Below are 19,440 nucleotides of genomic sequence, written 5' to 3' on the forward strand. Positions count from 1 at the left end.
ACACTGCCGTGCGTTTGCCATTCTATAGCCTTAGCAGCAAGTGCTGCTTGTGCTACACTTCCTACGGAATGTGATGAATTACTTCGGGGTGTAGTATCTTTCATAAATAGCAGTCCCAAACGGGCTGCAATTTTTCGTCAGTTTCAAGAGAGTTATGAAAACTCTCCCTTGAAATTGATCAAATTGTCTGAGACACGCTGGCTTGTCAGACACCAGTGTGTTCGAAGATTTTTGCTGATCTGGGACGATTTAGTCCGATTTTTTTCCGAACAGTCATTTTCAGAAAAGTCCGAATCTGCTAAAAAATTCCTTTCATTGCTTAGCAGATACGACTTAAAAGCATATTTCTATTTCTTAGATTTTGTTTTAAATGTATTGAACGGTTTCAATGCCTCCTTCCAAAGTAGGAAAACAATGGTACAAGAGTTGCAGCCCTCTTCAGCAAGGCTGCTTCAATTCTTCTTGCAGAGGTTTCTGAAACCTCTGCTTTTACAACATCTCCATTTAGTGAGGCAGGTAGATTTCTCATCAAAATCGAACCAAGTTCCACTAAATCAAGTGGATCTTGGTACTCAATGTGTAGAATTTTTGGAAGAGGCATTTAATGATAACGGGTTATCGGAAGTTGAGGTGCAGTCCTTCCGCAAAAATTGCTTACAGTTTTATATCACTGTAAGCAATGAAATTAGAAATCGTCTTCCTCATGACGATACTTTTCTAATGCAATTGACGGTTTTTAAACCGATCAATGCTTTTTCCAATAGCGACAGGTCTCTAATTTTTTCAAATCTCGTAGCTGTCGCTCATAAGCTCAGAAATTTTAATACCGCGGAATTACAAAAAGAATGGAACTTTTTGTATTGCGGCACTTCTGAATCGCAAAAAGACGCGTGGGCCAAAATGTCTTTCGACGATATGTGGATAGACATCTGTAAACAAGAAACCCCGTTTAAAGATCTTCTTTTCCCAAATCTCAAATCTTTATTAAATATCATCAGATGTCTTCCACACTCAAATGCTGAGCCCGAAAGGATATTTTCGATGCTCCCCGACGTTAAGTGTAAAAAACGAAATAAAATTGGTTCTATCTTATTAAATTCAATCTGTGTGGTGCGCACAGCCCTGAAAGCTAGAAATGAAACTAGCCGCACCATGTCTGTCGATGACAGACATATAGAATTAATGTCGGGGGAGCATTTATACGGAAGTTCGTCGCGTGAACAAAACTTTAAACAGTTGACGTTGCACGCGTTTGCGAACTTTTAAAAATTCTTCTCCTTTGTTGTATATATTAGCGAGTAAATTTTGAAATTATCACATAGGTGCAAATTTAGCAATTCGTTTTCGCGGGGGAGGGGTGGGGGGTTAGAAGAATATTTGTGTTATTACTTTCATCGATAAAAAAGGATAAGTATATATTAATGTTATTTTCTTTTAGGTCGTGAATAAATATAAAGTATATATTAATATTTATATTTATTCACGCAACTGCAACTCTAACTAAATATTTTTTTTCTTTTTTAGACTTCCCTTTTTTCGTGTTTATTAGGCTACTAAGGAAGTTCCTTCGCTTTTGCGTGTATAATGATTTCAAAGGTTGTTTATGCACTGTCTGGTCAAGATTTAGTACATATATACTTTTTGACATAATGATACATGCAAAAGTGATAGAATTTTCTTGGTTACCTAATAACAGACATGGATATACCAAACTCTACTCGAGAGTTAAAATATGGAATTAACAAATACTTAAAAAAAAGATAAGTTCATATCAATCTTTCTATTTCATCTACACGGTTGGAATAGTAATTGTGATTTCAATCGTGTTTGTCTCTTTTTATGTGCAGGAAGGCGGAATACTTAAAGGAGTGATTTTCTAAGTTCATCCATGCGTTTACCGACTAGATTGTTTCCTGATTTTGACTTATCCCGCTCGGGATCCAGAAACGTGAATTTTCGACGAGAAGAGAGAATCGCCGAGTGACGGCGAGAATCACCGAGTAACGCCGAGCGAAGCCGAACGGACAGCGCACACGGATAGGAGCTGTTGGTTATGTGTGCGTAGAGCGAGGGTCGCAAAAGTGGGAGACCGTGGGACGTCATGGTGGGGGTAGCCCGTTTGTCCCACGTCCCACGATTCTGGCATCACTGGTCGTAGGTGGCTTGGGTTGGGGCCCAAGTCGCCATGGCACAGCGACCCCGGGGGGCGGCGGCGGCATGTAGTGTGGTCACTACATGCAGTGATGCCAAAATTGTGGGCGCTGGGCGCTCGACGGTTCCCTCACTATGACCTACCGGCGTCCCCCACTATGCTTCCATCGATGCGCACACAAGCTACGCGTCCCCTGTACGTGTGCGGTCCGCGTTACTCGTTGCTTTCAGGCAATGTTCCATGTTTCACGTTGCCAGAGGCGAAAGCTCGAGCAGAGGCACAGAGGAAGGCAAAATGAATCGCCGATCGCCGTCGCCGTCATCGGTCGCTAACGTGAACGGCGACTCGCGACTAGGCGACACTCTTCAAATCCCAATACTGCAGATTTTAATGAATTCATAATTTTATGTTATGACTTCACGATAAAAATAAACTGAAATCAGAATTATAAGTTGAACAAATTTACCTAAAATACTACATTTCCATTAACTTACCTTTTTTTTTTCTTAATTTTATATCATTTGATGTTCAAGTTCCGAGAGAAAATCCTGGCTTACTAGAAACTTCAACTGATTCACACACGTTGCCAAAACCACTTCTGTTGCTCTACATACAGTAATGTTGCGGACGAGAGCCGTTTCGTCTACACGGACGAGAGCCGTGGTTTATCCCCACTACCTCGTTTGATACGTGCCGCTGAGAAACCAATTCTTGGAACCATCGCGTTCGAGCTCGACGCCCGAGAACAGGGGCGTCATAAAAAACAACGATAGCATTAGGGATTTAAATAGGAAAAATTGAAGTTTCTTATTCGCAAACGGATTTTCACGCAAGTAACACTAATCGATTCCTTGTGCTCTCCCGATTAAAATGATGTCAAACACGACATGATTCCGATTATTTTTAACAAAGATACATAAAACTTGGTTTGTAGAACGAAAGGTCATGCTCGTAAACAGACCCGGGCGCGACTCTCGTCCGCGAGTGGTAGTCGATTTTAAGCACGACCAGTCCCGAGCGCTGCTCTCGTCCGTGAATGGTAGTCGATTCTAAGGCACGACTAGACCCGAGCGCGACTCTCGCTCGCGAGTGGTAGTCGATTCGACGAACGCGGCTCTCGTCGTAGGGCTAACTCCCTATTATGTATTCCCTCATATTTTTGTGTTTAATTATTTAATGACTGAAATTATTAAGAAAATGAAAGCGTAATACAAAAAGTATGTATATAAGTTCCGTTTTAAATGTTTAGAAATTTTTATTTTTTTATTTTTAATATCTTCTTTCCGACATCGATTAAATATAATATACATAAATTCTGTTTATGTCATTTTTAGCTCGTAAAGAACTGATAGAAAAGTAACTTTGACGATTCTCCGTAACCGTCGCAGGGTTCCAACGTTTATTATTTAAATATCTTTATTATAAATAATAGGAATCATGTCGTATTTGACATCATTTTTATCGGGAGAGCACAAGGAATCGATTGGTGTTACTTACGTGAAAATCTGTTTGCAAATAAGGAACTTCAATTTTTCCTATTAAATCCCTAATGCTATCCTTGTCTTTTCTGACGTCATTGATTTCGGGCATCGAGCTCGAGCGAGACCCTTTTTTTTGCTTCCCCGGTCGTGTACCAATTATCTCGGCGACCGAGAGCAAAGGAAGCCGAATCGACTACCAGTCGCGGACGAGAGTCGCGATCAGACCCGAGAGCGGCTCTCGTCCGCAACATTACTGTACATATAAAGAAAAAATATACACAATTAAAATCTTGTTTGCAATAAAAATATAGAACAAAGTATTAATGTTACTATAAACTTATCTTTTTTTTTTTTAATGTTCCGGAGTCCTAATTTGAGAATGAATATTGGTGTCTCCGAAAACTATACCTTGTTTAATTGCCTATAAGAAGAGAGAAATAAATAATTGAAATCATAATCAAAATTTTAATAACATAACGTTACAATAAACTTTTTTTAAATATTCTGTAATTTACCTAAAACTCCTTTAACTGATTCGTGCACGTTGTTCAGTCCCTTCTCCGTTGTAGCACTAGAAATAAACCGCTCATTTGTCAAATCGAAAAATACAGTTTATCGATGTGACAAATGGGCGGTTCATGCATAAAAAAAAAACAAACACAATTAAAATTGTAATTCTGATACATTAAAACAAATTATAAATATAATTGTAATAAGTTACCTTTTTGAAATTTTTCTGATGAAAGGATAGGTGACAGATCTATGATACGGAGGACCATGTTTCTGGGAATTGCAACTGTTTAAAAACTTCGAATTCCGTCCATCAATGGTACACACAGAAAGATGAATTATCTATTTTCGACAGCGTTTAGAGTCTGTTTAAAGGTCTCTAAACGCGTCAAATTTTTGTACAAATGCTGCCCTGACATGAGCTCTAAATGTCGGTCATCGACAGACATGGTGCGACTAGTCTCATGCCTAGCTTTTAAGGATGTGCGCACCACACAGATTGAATCTAGGAGATCGGCTCCTATTTTATTTCTTTTTTTTGATTTAACATCGGGCAGCATAGAAAATATTCGTTCCGTATATGTTTTCGGGAGTTTCTAATTTGCAAATGTCTGCCCACATGTCGTCGAAGATCATTTTTGCCCAGTCATCTTTTTGGGCTTGCGTTGTACCGTTATACAAAAGGTTCAATTCTTTTTGTAGTTCATCGGTACTAGAAACTCCGAATTGTCGAGCAACAGCAGCAACATCAGCAAAAGTGGAAACTCTGTCGCTGCTGAACAAAGCATTGACTGGTTTAAAAACAGTCAACTGTTTAAGAAAAATATCGTCATGAGGAAGACGATTCCGAATTTCATTACTTACGGTAACGTAAAACCGTAAGTAATTTTTGCGGAAGGAGCGTACCTCAACTTCCGACATTTCATTTTGAGTTGCCTCTTCCAAAAAATCTGTGCACTCGGAACCAAGATTCACCTCATTGAATGAAACTTGGTTGCACGGTAAAGAAAAATCGACCTGTCTAATTAAATCAGTGTGCCTTAGAAGAGCCGGCTTTAAAAATTTATTTAAAAAAAATAGGAGTAGCGTGACTGAAGAGGGCTGTAACTCCTGAACCATTGTTTCGCTTTTTTGGAACGAGGCATTAAAAGAATTTAGAATATTGAGGGTAAATTCCATAAAATAGAAATACCCTTTAATGCCATATCTGCTAAGAGAAGACAGAAATTCTGTAGCAGCTTTCGACTTTTCAGAAAATTTTTGATCCGAGAAAAATCGGACTAAATCGTCCCAGATAAATAAAAATCTCTGAACACATTGGTGCCTTGCGAGCCAACGTGTATCAGAGAATTTGAGAACTTTTACAGGGGACTTCTCGAAGCTCTCCTGGAATTGACGGAAAATAGCAACTCGTTTAGGGCTGCTGTTTATATAAGAAGCGACACCTCGGAGCAATTTGCCACATTCGTCGGGAATTGTAGCATAAGCAGTACTTGCTGCCAATGCTACAGAATGGCATACACATGGCAATGTTACGGCATTTGGATGTTTTTCAAGTAACTTGGACTTGAATGAAGAATATCTACCCGTCATTACCGAAGCATTGTCACAACTAAGGACTGCGATATTTTGCAAAGGAATTTGCATTTTCAGCAACTGATTTTCGAAAGATTTGAAAATCTTTTCTGCTGAACAATCGCCGGCATCCAGATGAATTAATTGTAACAATTCGGTTCTAATTGACAAACGACATGGTTCAACATACTTAACTGCTAGGGTGAGCCATTTATCGTTTGTCGAATCCGAGGTTTCATCCTCGTAAACTGAAAATTTAGTATGCCGTACATTGTCAATAATGTGTTCCCTTTCGCGAACGCCTAAAACATTGGCAATAACTTTGCTACATTTACTGCGACTGATTTTCATGCCTTGTAACACTTTAGGCTCCTTGCCTATGTCTTGCATGAGATGAAGAAAATCAGACGCGACCGAAAGGGGAACATTATGTTCAGCGAAAAAAGCGGCATATTTTATCTCCGCTATTTTTATTTTTTCATCGAGTGTCGATGAAGAAGAGGACACGACGAACACCTCGGTTTGGTTTTCTGTTGGTAACGGTTCTTCTCCGGTTGTGGTAGAACCGATACCTCCAGTATTATCACTACACATTTGCTGCATATTTTTAATATGCAGCTGTGTAAACGAGTGCCTGCGTATTTCTGAAAGCCCGCAATCGAAGACTTTGTTGCAGGCTTTGCAGAAGCATTTTGACTCGTCCGTGGAAATAGTTTGCAACCAAACCTTTAACGAGTCGTCAGCATCAAACCAATGTTGCTGGAATCTTTTTTTGTACCTTTTAGCTGGTCCAGAATCCACCGTTAAAGCAGTTGCAATTCCTCTTTAGTTGAATGTTTAGTCCTCCGGAACCACTTACGCGCACTCGCACTATTCTAATATATATAAAAACTACACACGCTGTTTACGTCGGGATGCACGTGTCGCGGACGCGGGCTTTAAATGACCAATGTCAATACTGAAGCGCGTAGCATCTATTCCCGCTCAAATCTACGTTCTTTTGTTTTAGGCGGTTGCGTGGAAACGTAACGCTGTTGACACCGCGCGCTTTAAATGCGTTTTTACAATTTATCATTATCGATATTTTTCTTCCTATTTCAAAGTTGAAATTTCAAACAAAAAATTGATTCTTTCCTACAAAGTAGCATAATTTTCATAATTTCTGCAGGATTCCAAATCTTGGCTCAATGGACTATTGTTAAAATACCATTTTATAACATCGTCGTCCATATTTTATTACTGTGTGCCTTTTTAGTAGGCAAATATTGTATTGATTAGGAGTCGTCGTTTTTGGTACAGAGATTACTGCAGCCACAGAAAATAGAGGTAAAATAGGGAAAATGTCTGCGAAAAAACTTTTTTTATTTAAATAAAGGTTCCGAAAATAAGACACAATAATAACATTTTCGATTTATTTCCCTCCTTAAAAAATTCCCAAAAATCATCAATTTTTTGACGCTAAGAACGTAGTAACCCCTTAGCAATGAAAGTGTCAGACTATGTATAATGTGTAGTACTTTACTTTATCGTGAAGTCATAACGTAAAATTATTGGTTAATTAAAATCTGCAGTATTGGGATTTGAAGAGTGTCGCCTAGTCGCGAGTCGCCGTTCACGTTAGCGACCGACGACGGCGACGGCGATCGGCGATTCATTTTGCCTTCCTCTGTGCCTCTGCTCGAGCTTTCGCCTCTGGCAACGTGAAACATGGAACATTGCCTGAAAGCAACGAGTAACGCGGACCGCACACGTACAGGGGACGCGTAGCTTGTGTGCGCATCGATGGAAGCATAGTAGGGGACGCCGGTAGGTCATAGTGAGGGAACCGTCGAGCGCCCAGCGCCCACGATTCTGGCATCACTGACTACATGTCGTCGGAGTTAGATGTGTCGCAGGCAGGGGAACCACCCCTCCCGGGATGAGCCTCGGCACGGCTAGGGGGGTACTGGATGTATTTTTCGGAGTTCCCAGTGCCCCCCGAAACGCCTTCGGTTGGCCACCGTGGAGTTTTAGTCGGTAAGAGTCCGCCACTGCCCCGAGCCCTCCCCAAGGGGTTCGGAGTGTCCTATGAGGATTTCTCCACGTCAAAAAAAAAAAAAAAAAAAAAAAAGGTTGTAACCAGGGATGTGAGATTCCTGTTTGACGGTAAGGATGTCCCTCTCAAACCAGAGGTGAACACACATGATGACCCTCTTGACTCGCCTTTTGAGGAGGTCGAAATTATTCCGGCGCCTACTTTCTCTGCGACAGACGATGCGATCGTCCAATTGGGAGATCAAGTGCGAAGAGCGCCGGGAAGGCCGCAAATAATACGCACTGGGAACCGTGGAAGGCCTAGAAAGGTTCGCCGTTTGACGAGTGCATCAAACAACAGGAGCGATGCACGATCAAATGTCGATGAGGACGTACCTGTGACACCGGTGGGAGATGATGGTCAACAAGGTGCTGTATGGAACATGGACGGTGAGCCAACTGAAAAAGAAACGATCGATGACCCAACCTCAGACGATGTATTTTACGAAACAAATACAGTAGAAAATGTTGCCTTCGTATCCGAGGTGAATTTCGATGACGCCATGACGGGTCCTCAATCTGAACAATGGAAAAAGGCTATGATGCAAGAAATAAAGGCTATACTCCTAAAAGGAGTGTGGGAACTAGTAGACCGCCCGAAGAATCGTAAAGTAGTAGGTAGTCGCGTCGTTCTTACCACTAAATGTGGGCCAGGAGACAATTTAAACCATCGGAAGGCGCGCTTAGTCGCGAAAGGTTTCTCTCAGAAACCGGGCGTGGATTTCATACAGACATTTGCGCCAGTGGCTCGTTTGGAGTCATTAAGATTGCTGATGGCAGTTGCAGCAAGATATAAGATGACCGTACATCAAATGGACATAGTAACCGCCTATTTAAACGGCCATTTAGACGAAGAGATCTTCATGGAAAAACCTGCTCTCCTCGAGGAGACACTCGAAGACATCGTCAAGCGAGAAGGAAGAATGAGTGACATTGGTACTAAGGCAAATGAAATGTTGAAAACGCTACGGAAAGGGGATAAGGTGTGCCTCCTCAAGCGTGCCTTATACGGACTTAAACAAGCTGGACGTTAATGAAATAAACGCCTTGACAAGGCTCTTCAAAATCTAGGGTTATTGCCAACTCAACCTGATCCTTGCCTGTACGTTAGACGGAGAGGGACAGCGTGCATTCTAGTCCTCTAAGAACTGAAGAATGGTCTGGCACGAGAATTCCAGGTGAAGGATTTCGGAAGTGCTACGTATTGCTTAGGCATTGAAATTAACCAAGGCCCCGACGGCATCACACTGTCGCAACAGCGCTACATCCAAAATCTTTTGGAGCGTTTTGGTATGAGCGAGGCGAATCCTGTCGTCAAGCCAGGTGAAGTTGGTTCTAGACTACCAAAGACAAAGGAAGTTAAGGACAAGGAGGGGCGACGGCCACCCTACTAAGAGCTGATAGGCGCCTTGATGTATTTATCGGTGGCTACCCGACCTGATATTGTCTTCATTGTCAGCTTTCTTGGGCAATACAACAATTGTCACGGAGAAGAGCATTGGAAGGCTGCGAAGAGAGTTCTTCGCTATCTCTAGGGCACACGTAATTATGCTTTGTTTTGCAGACAAACGGAAGGTACCGTGATGGGCTACGCTGATGCGGATTGGGCGAATTCCGCTATAGATCGAAAGTCGTACACCGGGTATACTTGTCTCCTCAGCGGAGCAGCCGTGTCATGGAAGGCTCAGAAGCAAAGTACTGTGGCACTCTCTTCCACGGAGACCGAGTACATGGCCCTTGCCGAGGCAGCCAAGGAAGCCAAGTATCTGCGTTCGCTATTATTGGAGCTCGGATTTCCAGAAATCGCCTGCATAGTCATCTATTGCGATAACCGCGGAGCTAAAAGCCTTTCGGAAAACCCCGTTTACCATTCTCGGACCAAACATATTGATGTCCGTCATCATTTCGTGTGTCACGCCATTAGAGATAACTTATTTAAAGTGTCTAGTGTGCCCTCGAGCCAAATGTTGGCCGACGTTTTTACTAAATCATTACCCAAATCTAAATATTATTATTGTATCGAATCACTAGGAATGAGATCGAGCTGATATGATGTTTTTGTTATTGTATTCTATTTTTTTTTGCCTTTCGATTGAGAGGGGCGTGTTAGAACTGTCGTTTCCTGAGTTCAATCTTGCGCGGGTTTCTTTGTTGTTTTGGTAATGTTACCATACCTGAGATACAAGAATTATAAAAGTAGCCACGCGATCTTACGCCTAAAAGTCTTAATTGTATTAAATTGTCCTCGTTCATTATTTGCACACGCGCAATTAAGCGTAATCCAACATAAAATCTATTTTGTCAAATACAGTAGAACCTTGATTGTTAGAACGATCGATTATCTGACTCTCGATTTTGATTACCAGAAGATCGATTAACAGAACATACTGTTTGGACAATGAAATATTATTAAGTAAGGAAGAAAACTATATCCAATGTATTTATATACTACAATGTTTGTATTTTGGCAATGGTTTTTCTTTTTTTCTATGTTATTAACACAGTCTATATAAAATTTTAAAATACTTACGAAGACCACAGTCCGTTAATAAATATCTATATCAAAATGTCAGTGAAGATGTTGTACTATCCTTACAAATCCGATGAATGAAAAATATTAAAAAGTATCATTCGGTCAACAACTGAGAATGATTGAGAAGCAAGAAGAGAGGCCGAAGAAAATTTTTAACATTTATTTAAAAATATATATTTAATTCTGTTTAGTTTTGTTAATGTAAATGTACTGTACAGTAATTCAAGGTGAATCTTTAATGAAACAAAAATATACCTAACAGTATTTGAGCTTATATTCAGAAATGCATCTCTCCTTGTAAGTTTGTCTTTAATAAAGTATGAACTTATCCTGAAACTTTCCAATATTCTTAGTATGCTATGTGGTCATTCATTATTCTCACTTTGAGTGAAATGTAACTGAATTTGTTGTCAGCACTCGGTATGTAACTAGTATTATACTCGTGAACTCCACCCACAGTATCTGCGTAGTCAGAATGCTCCATAGTTACGTTCGACTGCGCACTTCGATTCTACTCTCGTAAAAGAAGGAACGCGCGAATTCTCTTCATTCATTCACAACCACTCGCTTGTCCGGGAAACATTAGTGTTATTGAATTTTATCTAATCGTGAGTTAACTTATCAAAAAATACAAGATGAGGGGTAATGACAGCCCTGGTGTTCTGCTGCTCTGCATTTCCATTTGCATGGTAATGGTTCTGCTCTCTAGCAGTGGTACAGTCTACGCTAAACGTGAGTAATTGATTGTTCATTTAGTTTTTGTTCTATACTTTTTGCGTTAAGTTAAATATCTTTTAACATATGTATTTGCAAATACGAGTATCTATAGACGTTGTTTACCAATTTGTATGTTTATGCTTGTGAAAACATATCTTAATATAGTCTTTATATTAATAAAGTATTTGAAAAGGACTTATAAAACATTGGGGCATCTAGTTAACTTAATTAGAGGTCGAAATGATTTTTAATGTTAATGATCGAAGTGGTTCATTTACCTTTAAGTATCATATGCTGCGAAAACAAAGGATTGTCTAATTAAACATTTACTTTGGTGTTTAGAAACAGTCTTTTACACATTTTGTTTAAATTTGTATACGTTCACTCTAGCAAAACATTATCTAACAATATGCGTAAATACTAGAGTTATAAGTATTTTATTAAAATGTTAGTTGGATGATATAAAAAAATATTATGTATTTATTAGTAAATCTATGTATGAGAATCATATGAACAAATATAAGATGAATTTAAAGTTGTTGTTTATTAGAGAAGAGAAATTCTCGAAAATGTTTATAATTTTATACCATCAAGATTGTATAGTGATGCGAATCAGAGGGAGATATGTAAGATACGTTTTCCAAAACACCGATGTTTAGATTTCATAAGATAACTTCTTTTTATTTATATTACATATACTACTTATCATTAAAAATAAACAAATTAACCAAATACCTCTGTAATAACAATAAAAACAATTTCTAATTCAAAAATAAAGTGAATTTTCCACATATACTTATCAGCATTGTTTTTCTGTATTCGGTAAGTTCTATCTGCTTTGTGTATACTCCGTTTCAAAAATATTTAATTTAAGAAACAATTTCGAGCTTAAAAATTTGTATAAATACACACACACACACGTTTTCATCCTTGTATTTTTTACAAAAAAAAAAAAACCTACGCAATGAAACTGCAACATAAGAAAACAGAATAAAATATGATTTCATTGATGTACAGGATGTCCGGAAAGGTCGGGGTCAAACTTATACTACACGATAATGAGGTCAGGTAGGTAAAAAAAGTTCATATCAACCTATTTCTTAGGAAAACGCTTCATTGAAAAGTTACATGCATTCAAAGATTTTTATTAATAATTATGACAGTTATAATAAATATTCGAATTTCTTCTTTCTGCAAGAATGCAAGCTTCCATTTATTGAATTAATGATTTTCGAATTCTTTCAAATGTTCTTCCTGTATTACAAATAATAATAAATACATTTCAAATAATATATGTTCATCTGTGATTATGAATAACAAATTGTAAAAATGATTTTGCTCGTAAATCTTTGAACGCCTATAACTTTTCAATACAGGGTGTAACAAAAATGTCGCAGTTCCTTAAAAGGGGTGATTCAGGGGGTGATTTGAAACAACTTTTTCCTTAACGAAAATGTAAGATGAGGCTTCGTTAACGAGTTATTAATGAAAAACACCGGCCAATGAGAGCACGAGTTTGCCGTCCGAGCGACTGCGGTAGCGTTGGGTACGCGCTGGGCGCTACGGTTGTACTCCGAACAAGAAAGTCGGCATGCGTCGAAGGAAATAGCATACGTATGAAAATATTTGCATAACGTATAAACGAAAACGCAATGCAACAAAAGAAATGAACGGAGACTTGGAGAATTAACGTTGAAGATAGAAACGTTGATTTCTATCGGCGGTCGATGACCAGGATCGGTACAGTGACCCAGTGACACAGGTTTACAAACTATAGGTGAAGTTTGTCCTCTTCTTCCTTTATTTTTCGTTGTATTGCTTTTTCGTTTATACATTATGCGAATAAGAAATTTACATATTCGTGTTTTTACGTTGCACGTAGTTTCCCTCGATTTTAAGTAATTATTCACTTCAAGTGATACACAAAAAAACTCGGTATTATTTATTATGTCGCTTTCAGTTTTCATACTAATGCTATTTTCTTCGATGTATGACGACTTTCTTGTTCGGAGTACAACCGTAGCATCTAGCGCGCGTACCCAACGCTACTGCGGTCGCTCGGGCGGCAAACTCGCGCTCTCATTGGCCGGTGTTTTTCGTAAATAACTCGTTAACGAAGCCTCATCTTACATTTTCGCTAAGGAAAAAGTTGTTTCAAATCACCCCCTGAATCACCCCTTTTAAGGAACTGCGACATTTTTGTTACACCCTGTATAGTGTTTTCAAACATAAGTTTATATGAATTTCTGTTACGTATTCGGACTCATTAAGACATAGTATAAGTTTGGTCCCGACCTTTTCGGATACCCTATATATTCATTAAAATGTTATAAAATTATATATATAAAATTTATATACAGTATGTCCCACGAAACACTGGACAGTCGATTATTTGGTAACCTATTAAAGATATGAAAAAAGTTTTTATATGAAATTGAATGGCAAGAGGGGGCTGATTTATTGGCCGTAACAATTTTTTTTTATCATTATTGTTTACAGAGATATGGAAGTTAAGTTTGATTTTTTAAATGGGATTATATATATTTTTTTTGATCAATAGATAGTACGTTTCAAGACGAATTCAGCAAACATTAATGTATACACCTTTTTTCAAATAGTTTTTAAGATATTACGCGTAAAAGTTTACTGATTTTCGGTGGAAGATTTAGGCCTGCCGTTCCTACCACAGTCTCTTCGTATCAGTTTCAAGAGGCACGGTTTAACGCGTTCGACTCGCGACAGGGTAGATCTATCGAGTTGAGCCCGTTTCCCCGGAGAATTATTGACCCGGCGGTGTTGCCGCGCGCTAGCATACAATCGGACAAACCTTTTTCGACCATTTTTTTACCCCCGCACGCAACGTGTTAACCAGTAGCATCTTAAGTGTGGTCGAGAGTCGAGACTCCCTACTGTGCTTCCTGGTCTCGCAGATTTTCTTCCACCGAAAATCAGTAAACTTTTACGCATAATATCTTAAAAACTATTCGAAAAAAGGTGTATACATTAATGTTTGCTGAATTCGTCTTGAAACGTACTATCTATTGATCAAAAAAAAAATATATAATCCCATTTAAAAAACCAAACTTAACTTCCATATCTCTGTAAACAATAATGATAAAGAAAAATTGTTACGGCCAATAAATCAGCCCCCTCTTGCCATTCAATTTCATATAAAAACTTTTTTCATATCTTTAATAGGTTACCAAATAATCGACTGTCCAGTGTTTCGTGGGACATACTATATATAAAATATATATATAGTATATATAAAATAAATGAATGTGTGGAAAGAATGTTCTAAGTCAACTTTTGGTATTTATCAGCGGGAGAAATAAATCTGCATTTTTTTCTCTTTAAATTAGTGAATATATTTGGATGCAACCAAACATTTTTTTATTTCATTGTTAGAAATATGTATATTTGTTTTTTATTTGGACACCAAGTATGTTTTGTATGTTACTGCGCGAAAGTCTAACTTGCCTTCGAAGGAAAACAGTCAATAATATGAAACTTAATTTTGTAATAGATTAAAAAAAGCATTTTTACACAGTACATGTATAGTCGCTTTTTCTCGTTACTTTTGAAGTTTCTCTCTTTATGTGTTGGACTTTAAAGGAGAATTATATTCATGTGATTCATTTAATTTTTTCTAACATGTCAATTCTAAAATAGATAAGTTCAAACCTTCATTTAGCTAAAGATTTGAATTTTTGAGGTTTTCAAATAGTACTTTTAGAAGCGATTAAGTTGTATGTACATAGAGAAAATTTTGAGCTTAAAAATAAGATACTTTTTCTAATAGGAAATGTTTACTAAGGTTTTATATTCAGCATGGTGTGTACTATCTACCATATAAATGCTGAATAACTTTTTTAAACATTTTGTATACATGGGGGAAGATGAAGTAAGATAGGAATGCTGGGCAAGATGGGACTGTTCCTTATTTCGCGTTATTATATTACCATCTTCCTGAAAACTATGATATCTAATAAAAACAGTCGAATTTTACACGAGACTAATAATTTAAGTCAGTTTATAACGTCCTTATAAGTGTAGTTGTCTTATTTCTGTTTTTTGCAATTGTAATCTTATATTCAGTCATTTTTTGATCATCATCAGATAAAGTATAATTTACAATAATATTAGTTCTTAAGTAGTATCCGTTAGACAGATCCCTAAGCTATTTATTTATAGGCTTATGAATGTTATTCGCAAACAAATAAAGGTATTATCATACAATTAGTTTTGGGGTATTATACTCAACCATGAACAAAGGTTTTAGATAAAATTGTATATATCTACAAAAAAGGAGACAAACAGACAAAGTTAAACGAAATAATAAATGCAAAAAGCCGCTGAAGCAACTTTGTGTGTGTGTTCTGGCTAAGAACTTGATGAAAACAATTCAAAGGAAAAGTTTAACTGACCGAGCCGAAGAAAAAATATATGAACAAATAGCACACTTGGGGACATGTATTATGGAAAGACGAAATTAAAAAATTATAAAGGAATTGAGGTTTCAAGTTGTTGGCATTATTTGTGCTATCACATTACATTTGTAGCTTCTTTCAGTCTTTATATTTACTATTTATTTTAACTTTAACTTGCTTACTCTAAATCTTATTGACGTATTATTATATGTAGGTATATCCGTATATATTGTGTTATTATTTTATTATTATCATGCTGTTTTGTAGACGTTAGTAGAAAATTTGTTTACAGATTTCGATGGTACGTTGTATTGTTTCATCATTATGAAAAAAAACATCTTACATGTGTTTATTGAGTAAATAATAGAGAAATTGCGACAAATGCTTTCTTATATCTCGTCGAGGACGTAAATGACAGAAATATGAAACTGGATACGTCGCTGTTCTAAATGAGAATCTTCGATATTCATCCTTTTGTAGTGTGAAGAACGAAGTTTAAAGGGAACTTTATTCTGGAGAGTACAATCGCATAGCAGGATGTATAAGGTGCGAGTGAGAGAGCAATCGAATGAATAATTCTTGGCTCTGCACCGCTGAACTTAAATTGGTTTTTCATGACGACGAGCAAAAATTATTTGCTTAGCATTTCTCGTTAATACAATTTTAAGTGGAATCGGTAGTTGTCGAAAAAAACTTCAAAAAAGTAAAAAAATTACGCCAAATACATAAAACTGTGTCCAAGACGAAAAACGTACCATAAAATAAATCTTGCTTCTTTGAATTACACAAAACTAGGAGAAAATAATAATCAGAAACGAAACTTTTGCTTTTTTTTTAAATTTTGTGCAACTCAACAATACGTGCATATAAAAATGGTATGAAATTAAAATGAGCTATAAGTACATGTAATCATCTAAATTTAAAACAATATTTTCATTGACATATGTAAAAAATGCATGTAATATTTTATTACTTACTTTGAAAAATATCCTTCAGGTTAGAAGGACCATATTATAAAGTCCGTGTGTTGCATATAAAATGGTTAACATGTTACAATTATGTCTCTGTGATATTATTGTTACATCAATCGCTATGTTCACTTTGCAATCTTTTCATGCTGCGGGTATTTAATGTGAAGTTTATATCGATGTAAAGAAAACGAGCGAATACTCATTTTCCCCCACTGTAGTAAAATTCAAGTTACATCGGCACTTTTATTCAGTTGTTGATTTTATTCATTCATAATAATTGAATTTTGTTGACGGTGAAAGAAGACCGAACATTCGTTCGCTTGGTCTAAAACTCTAAACACACCATTACAGATATGGCAAGTACATGTAGGACCAATTATGTTAACTGCGAATAACTTCTTTACGTAGACTATTATTATATATATATTAGGTGTACAAATTAATTCGGTGCCTTTTTAAATAAAATTCAGAATTTATTTACGAAAAATAAGTACACGTTTATTATTCAGAATAGTATCCATTATTTTCCAACACTTTACTCTATGTTTTAGTAATTGGCGAATGCCCTCGCGAAAGAAACTTAGCGGTTTTGACTGAATAAATTCATCGATGCTTCTTCGGACTTCGTCGACTGTTTTAAAGTGCTCATCAGGCAGGTGATGATAAAGTGATCAAAATAGGTGGTAATCGGTCGGAGAAAGGTCTGACGAATAAGCCGCGTGAAGGAGAGCTTCCCAGCCGAATCCACAAATGACATCCTTAGTTCCTTTTGCAACATGTGGTCGAGCGTTGTCGTGCTGTAAAATCACATGCCTGTTTCCTCTGCTAATGTGAGGTCTCTTTCGCTCCAACGCATTACTCAGACGGATAAGTTATTGTTGATAGAGATCCGCAGTAACAGTTTGGCCAGGTTTCAGCAACTCGTAATATACCACGCCCTTTATATCCCACCAGATACTTAGCAACATTTTCTTTGTATGGATATTAGGCTTCACAGACAACGTTGACGATTGACCGGGATTCACCCATGATTTTCGGGTTATCATACAAAATCCATTTTTCATCACCCGTAATAATTTTGTACAGAAAATCTTTTCTTTTAAATCGGGTCAGCAAAGACATTGCAGTGACAAATCTTCGGTTTTTGTTGTCCGGGCTTAAGTTGTGCAGTACCCATCTACCCTACTTTTGAATTTTTCCAAGTTGTTGTAGACGGTGAGATATGCATTGTTGAGTAACTCCGAGCTGTGACGCAAGCTCTGCTTGAGTTTGAGCGGAATTTTTAGTCAACAGTTTCTCAAGTTCTTCACCATCGAAGTTTTGAGGTTGACCCGAACGTTCTTGATCAGTAACATCAAAATTTCCAGCTCGAAACCTCTGATACCACTTTTTACACGTTTTATATGTTACTGCGTCTTCTCCCAGAGCGGTATGAATCATTTCTGTAGCTTCAGTACCACTTTTCTTTCATTGAAACGCAAAAAGAATGCAGTGTCTCAAATGCTGCCTATCAACAGCCATCACGTTTATTACTGTTTCGGAAGGTTACATCACCTGCTCTGCCAGAGTATGTATTATTTCGACAACTTACTGGTACACAACAACACTACAACAGAACAGGAAACTATTTAAATTTGAAACGGAATTATAAAGCACGAAATATAAAGGCACCGAATTAATTTGTACACCTAATATAATACACTAGACTACTAGCTTCTGTCTGTGAGGCGTCTCCAAATTTTATGTACGAATTTAGTGTATAGACTAAAATGCATGCGCGGCAAAAAGGTGCAAAAGTAGCGCGAAAATTTGAACGACCATTTAAGTATGTATTTATGTTAAACGTCAATTTTTTATAACCTGATAAAATATTGAATGAAAATAATACTTATTATAAGTATTTCCTTATGCAGTAGGCAGATATGCTGTAACCATGTATGTAATAAATACTGTTTGATTTATTTATACATACAGTATGTCCCACGAAATCCTGGACAGTCGATTATTTGGTAACCTATTAAAGATACGAAAAAAGTTTTTATATGAAATTGAATGGCAAGAGGGGGCTGATTTATTGGCCGTAATAATTTTTTTTTGCCATTATTGTTTACAGAGATATGAAAGTTAAGTTTGGTTTTTTAAATAAGATTATATATTTTTTGTTTGATCAATAGATAATACGTTTCAAGACGAATTCAGCAAACATTAATGTATACAACTTTTTTCATATAGTTTTTAAGATATTACGCGTAAAAGTTTACTGATTTTCGGTACAAGAAAATCTGCGAGACCAGGAAGCACAGTAGGAAGTCTCGACTCTCGACCACACTTAAAATGCTACGGGTTAAACCGTGCCTCTTGAAACTGATACGAAGAGACTGCGGTAGGAACGGCAGTCCTAAATTCTGCACAATACTTTTGTATACATCGTAGTAATACCATTCACATCTGAAAAAGTTTCTCCACCCCTTTTGTACGAATTTAAATTCAAATTCTAATATTAAATTCTTGTGGTAAATAATATTTTGTCATCATAAGTATTTTCCATTCAAATGTATTGCCAATTTGTTAATTACTTCAAAGTACGAGTAACGCTTTCGCTTTATCCGTTAGCTTTATTTCCTTACTAAAATATTTTTCTATATTTATTATTATCGCATATTAAATATGCAATATTTTTCTGCATGCCGTAAAGGTAACGGTTGTGAAAAAAACTATTGTGTAGAATTTAGGCCTGCCGTTGCTACCCCAGTCTCTTCGTATCGGTTTTAAGAGGCACGGTTTAACCCGTAACATTTAGGTGTGGTCCAGAGTCGAGACCTCCTACTGTGCTTCCTGGTCTCGCAGATTTTCTTGTACCGAAAATCAGTAAACTTTTACGCGTAATATATTAAAAACTATTTGAAAAAAGGTGTATATATTAATATTTGCTGAAATTGTCTTGAAACGTACTATCTATTGATCAAACAGAAAATATATAATCCCGTTTAAAGAACCA

General features: G+C 37.2%; 1 protein-coding gene and 1 pseudogene across 1 annotated transcript in view; both read left to right on the forward strand.

Annotated features, from left to right (window-relative positions):
• The first annotated feature begins 9,203 nt into the window (after positions 1 to 9,203).
• On the forward strand, positions 9,204 to 9,839 carry LOC143188777 (uncharacterized; annotated as a pseudogene).
• Positions 9,840 to 10,876: 1,037 nt separating this feature from the next.
• The window catches only part of LOC143177140 (uncharacterized), a 75,747-nt gene continuing 67,183 nt past the window's right edge, over positions 10,877 to 19,440 (forward strand). Inside the window, exon 1 of the mRNA XM_076374942.1 lies at positions 10,877 to 11,056. Coding sequence (XP_076231057.1) covers positions 10,960 to 11,056 — 97 coding nt within the window. The 5' untranslated portion in view covers positions 10,877 to 10,959. The remainder of the gene's footprint in view (positions 11,057 to 19,440) is intronic.

The sequence above is a fragment of the Calliopsis andreniformis genome, chromosome 3 (assembly GCF_051401765.1).
Source record: "Calliopsis andreniformis isolate RMS-2024a chromosome 3, iyCalAndr_principal, whole genome shotgun sequence".
In the NCBI taxonomy this organism is placed as follows: domain Eukaryota; kingdom Metazoa; phylum Arthropoda; class Insecta; order Hymenoptera; family Andrenidae; genus Calliopsis; species Calliopsis andreniformis.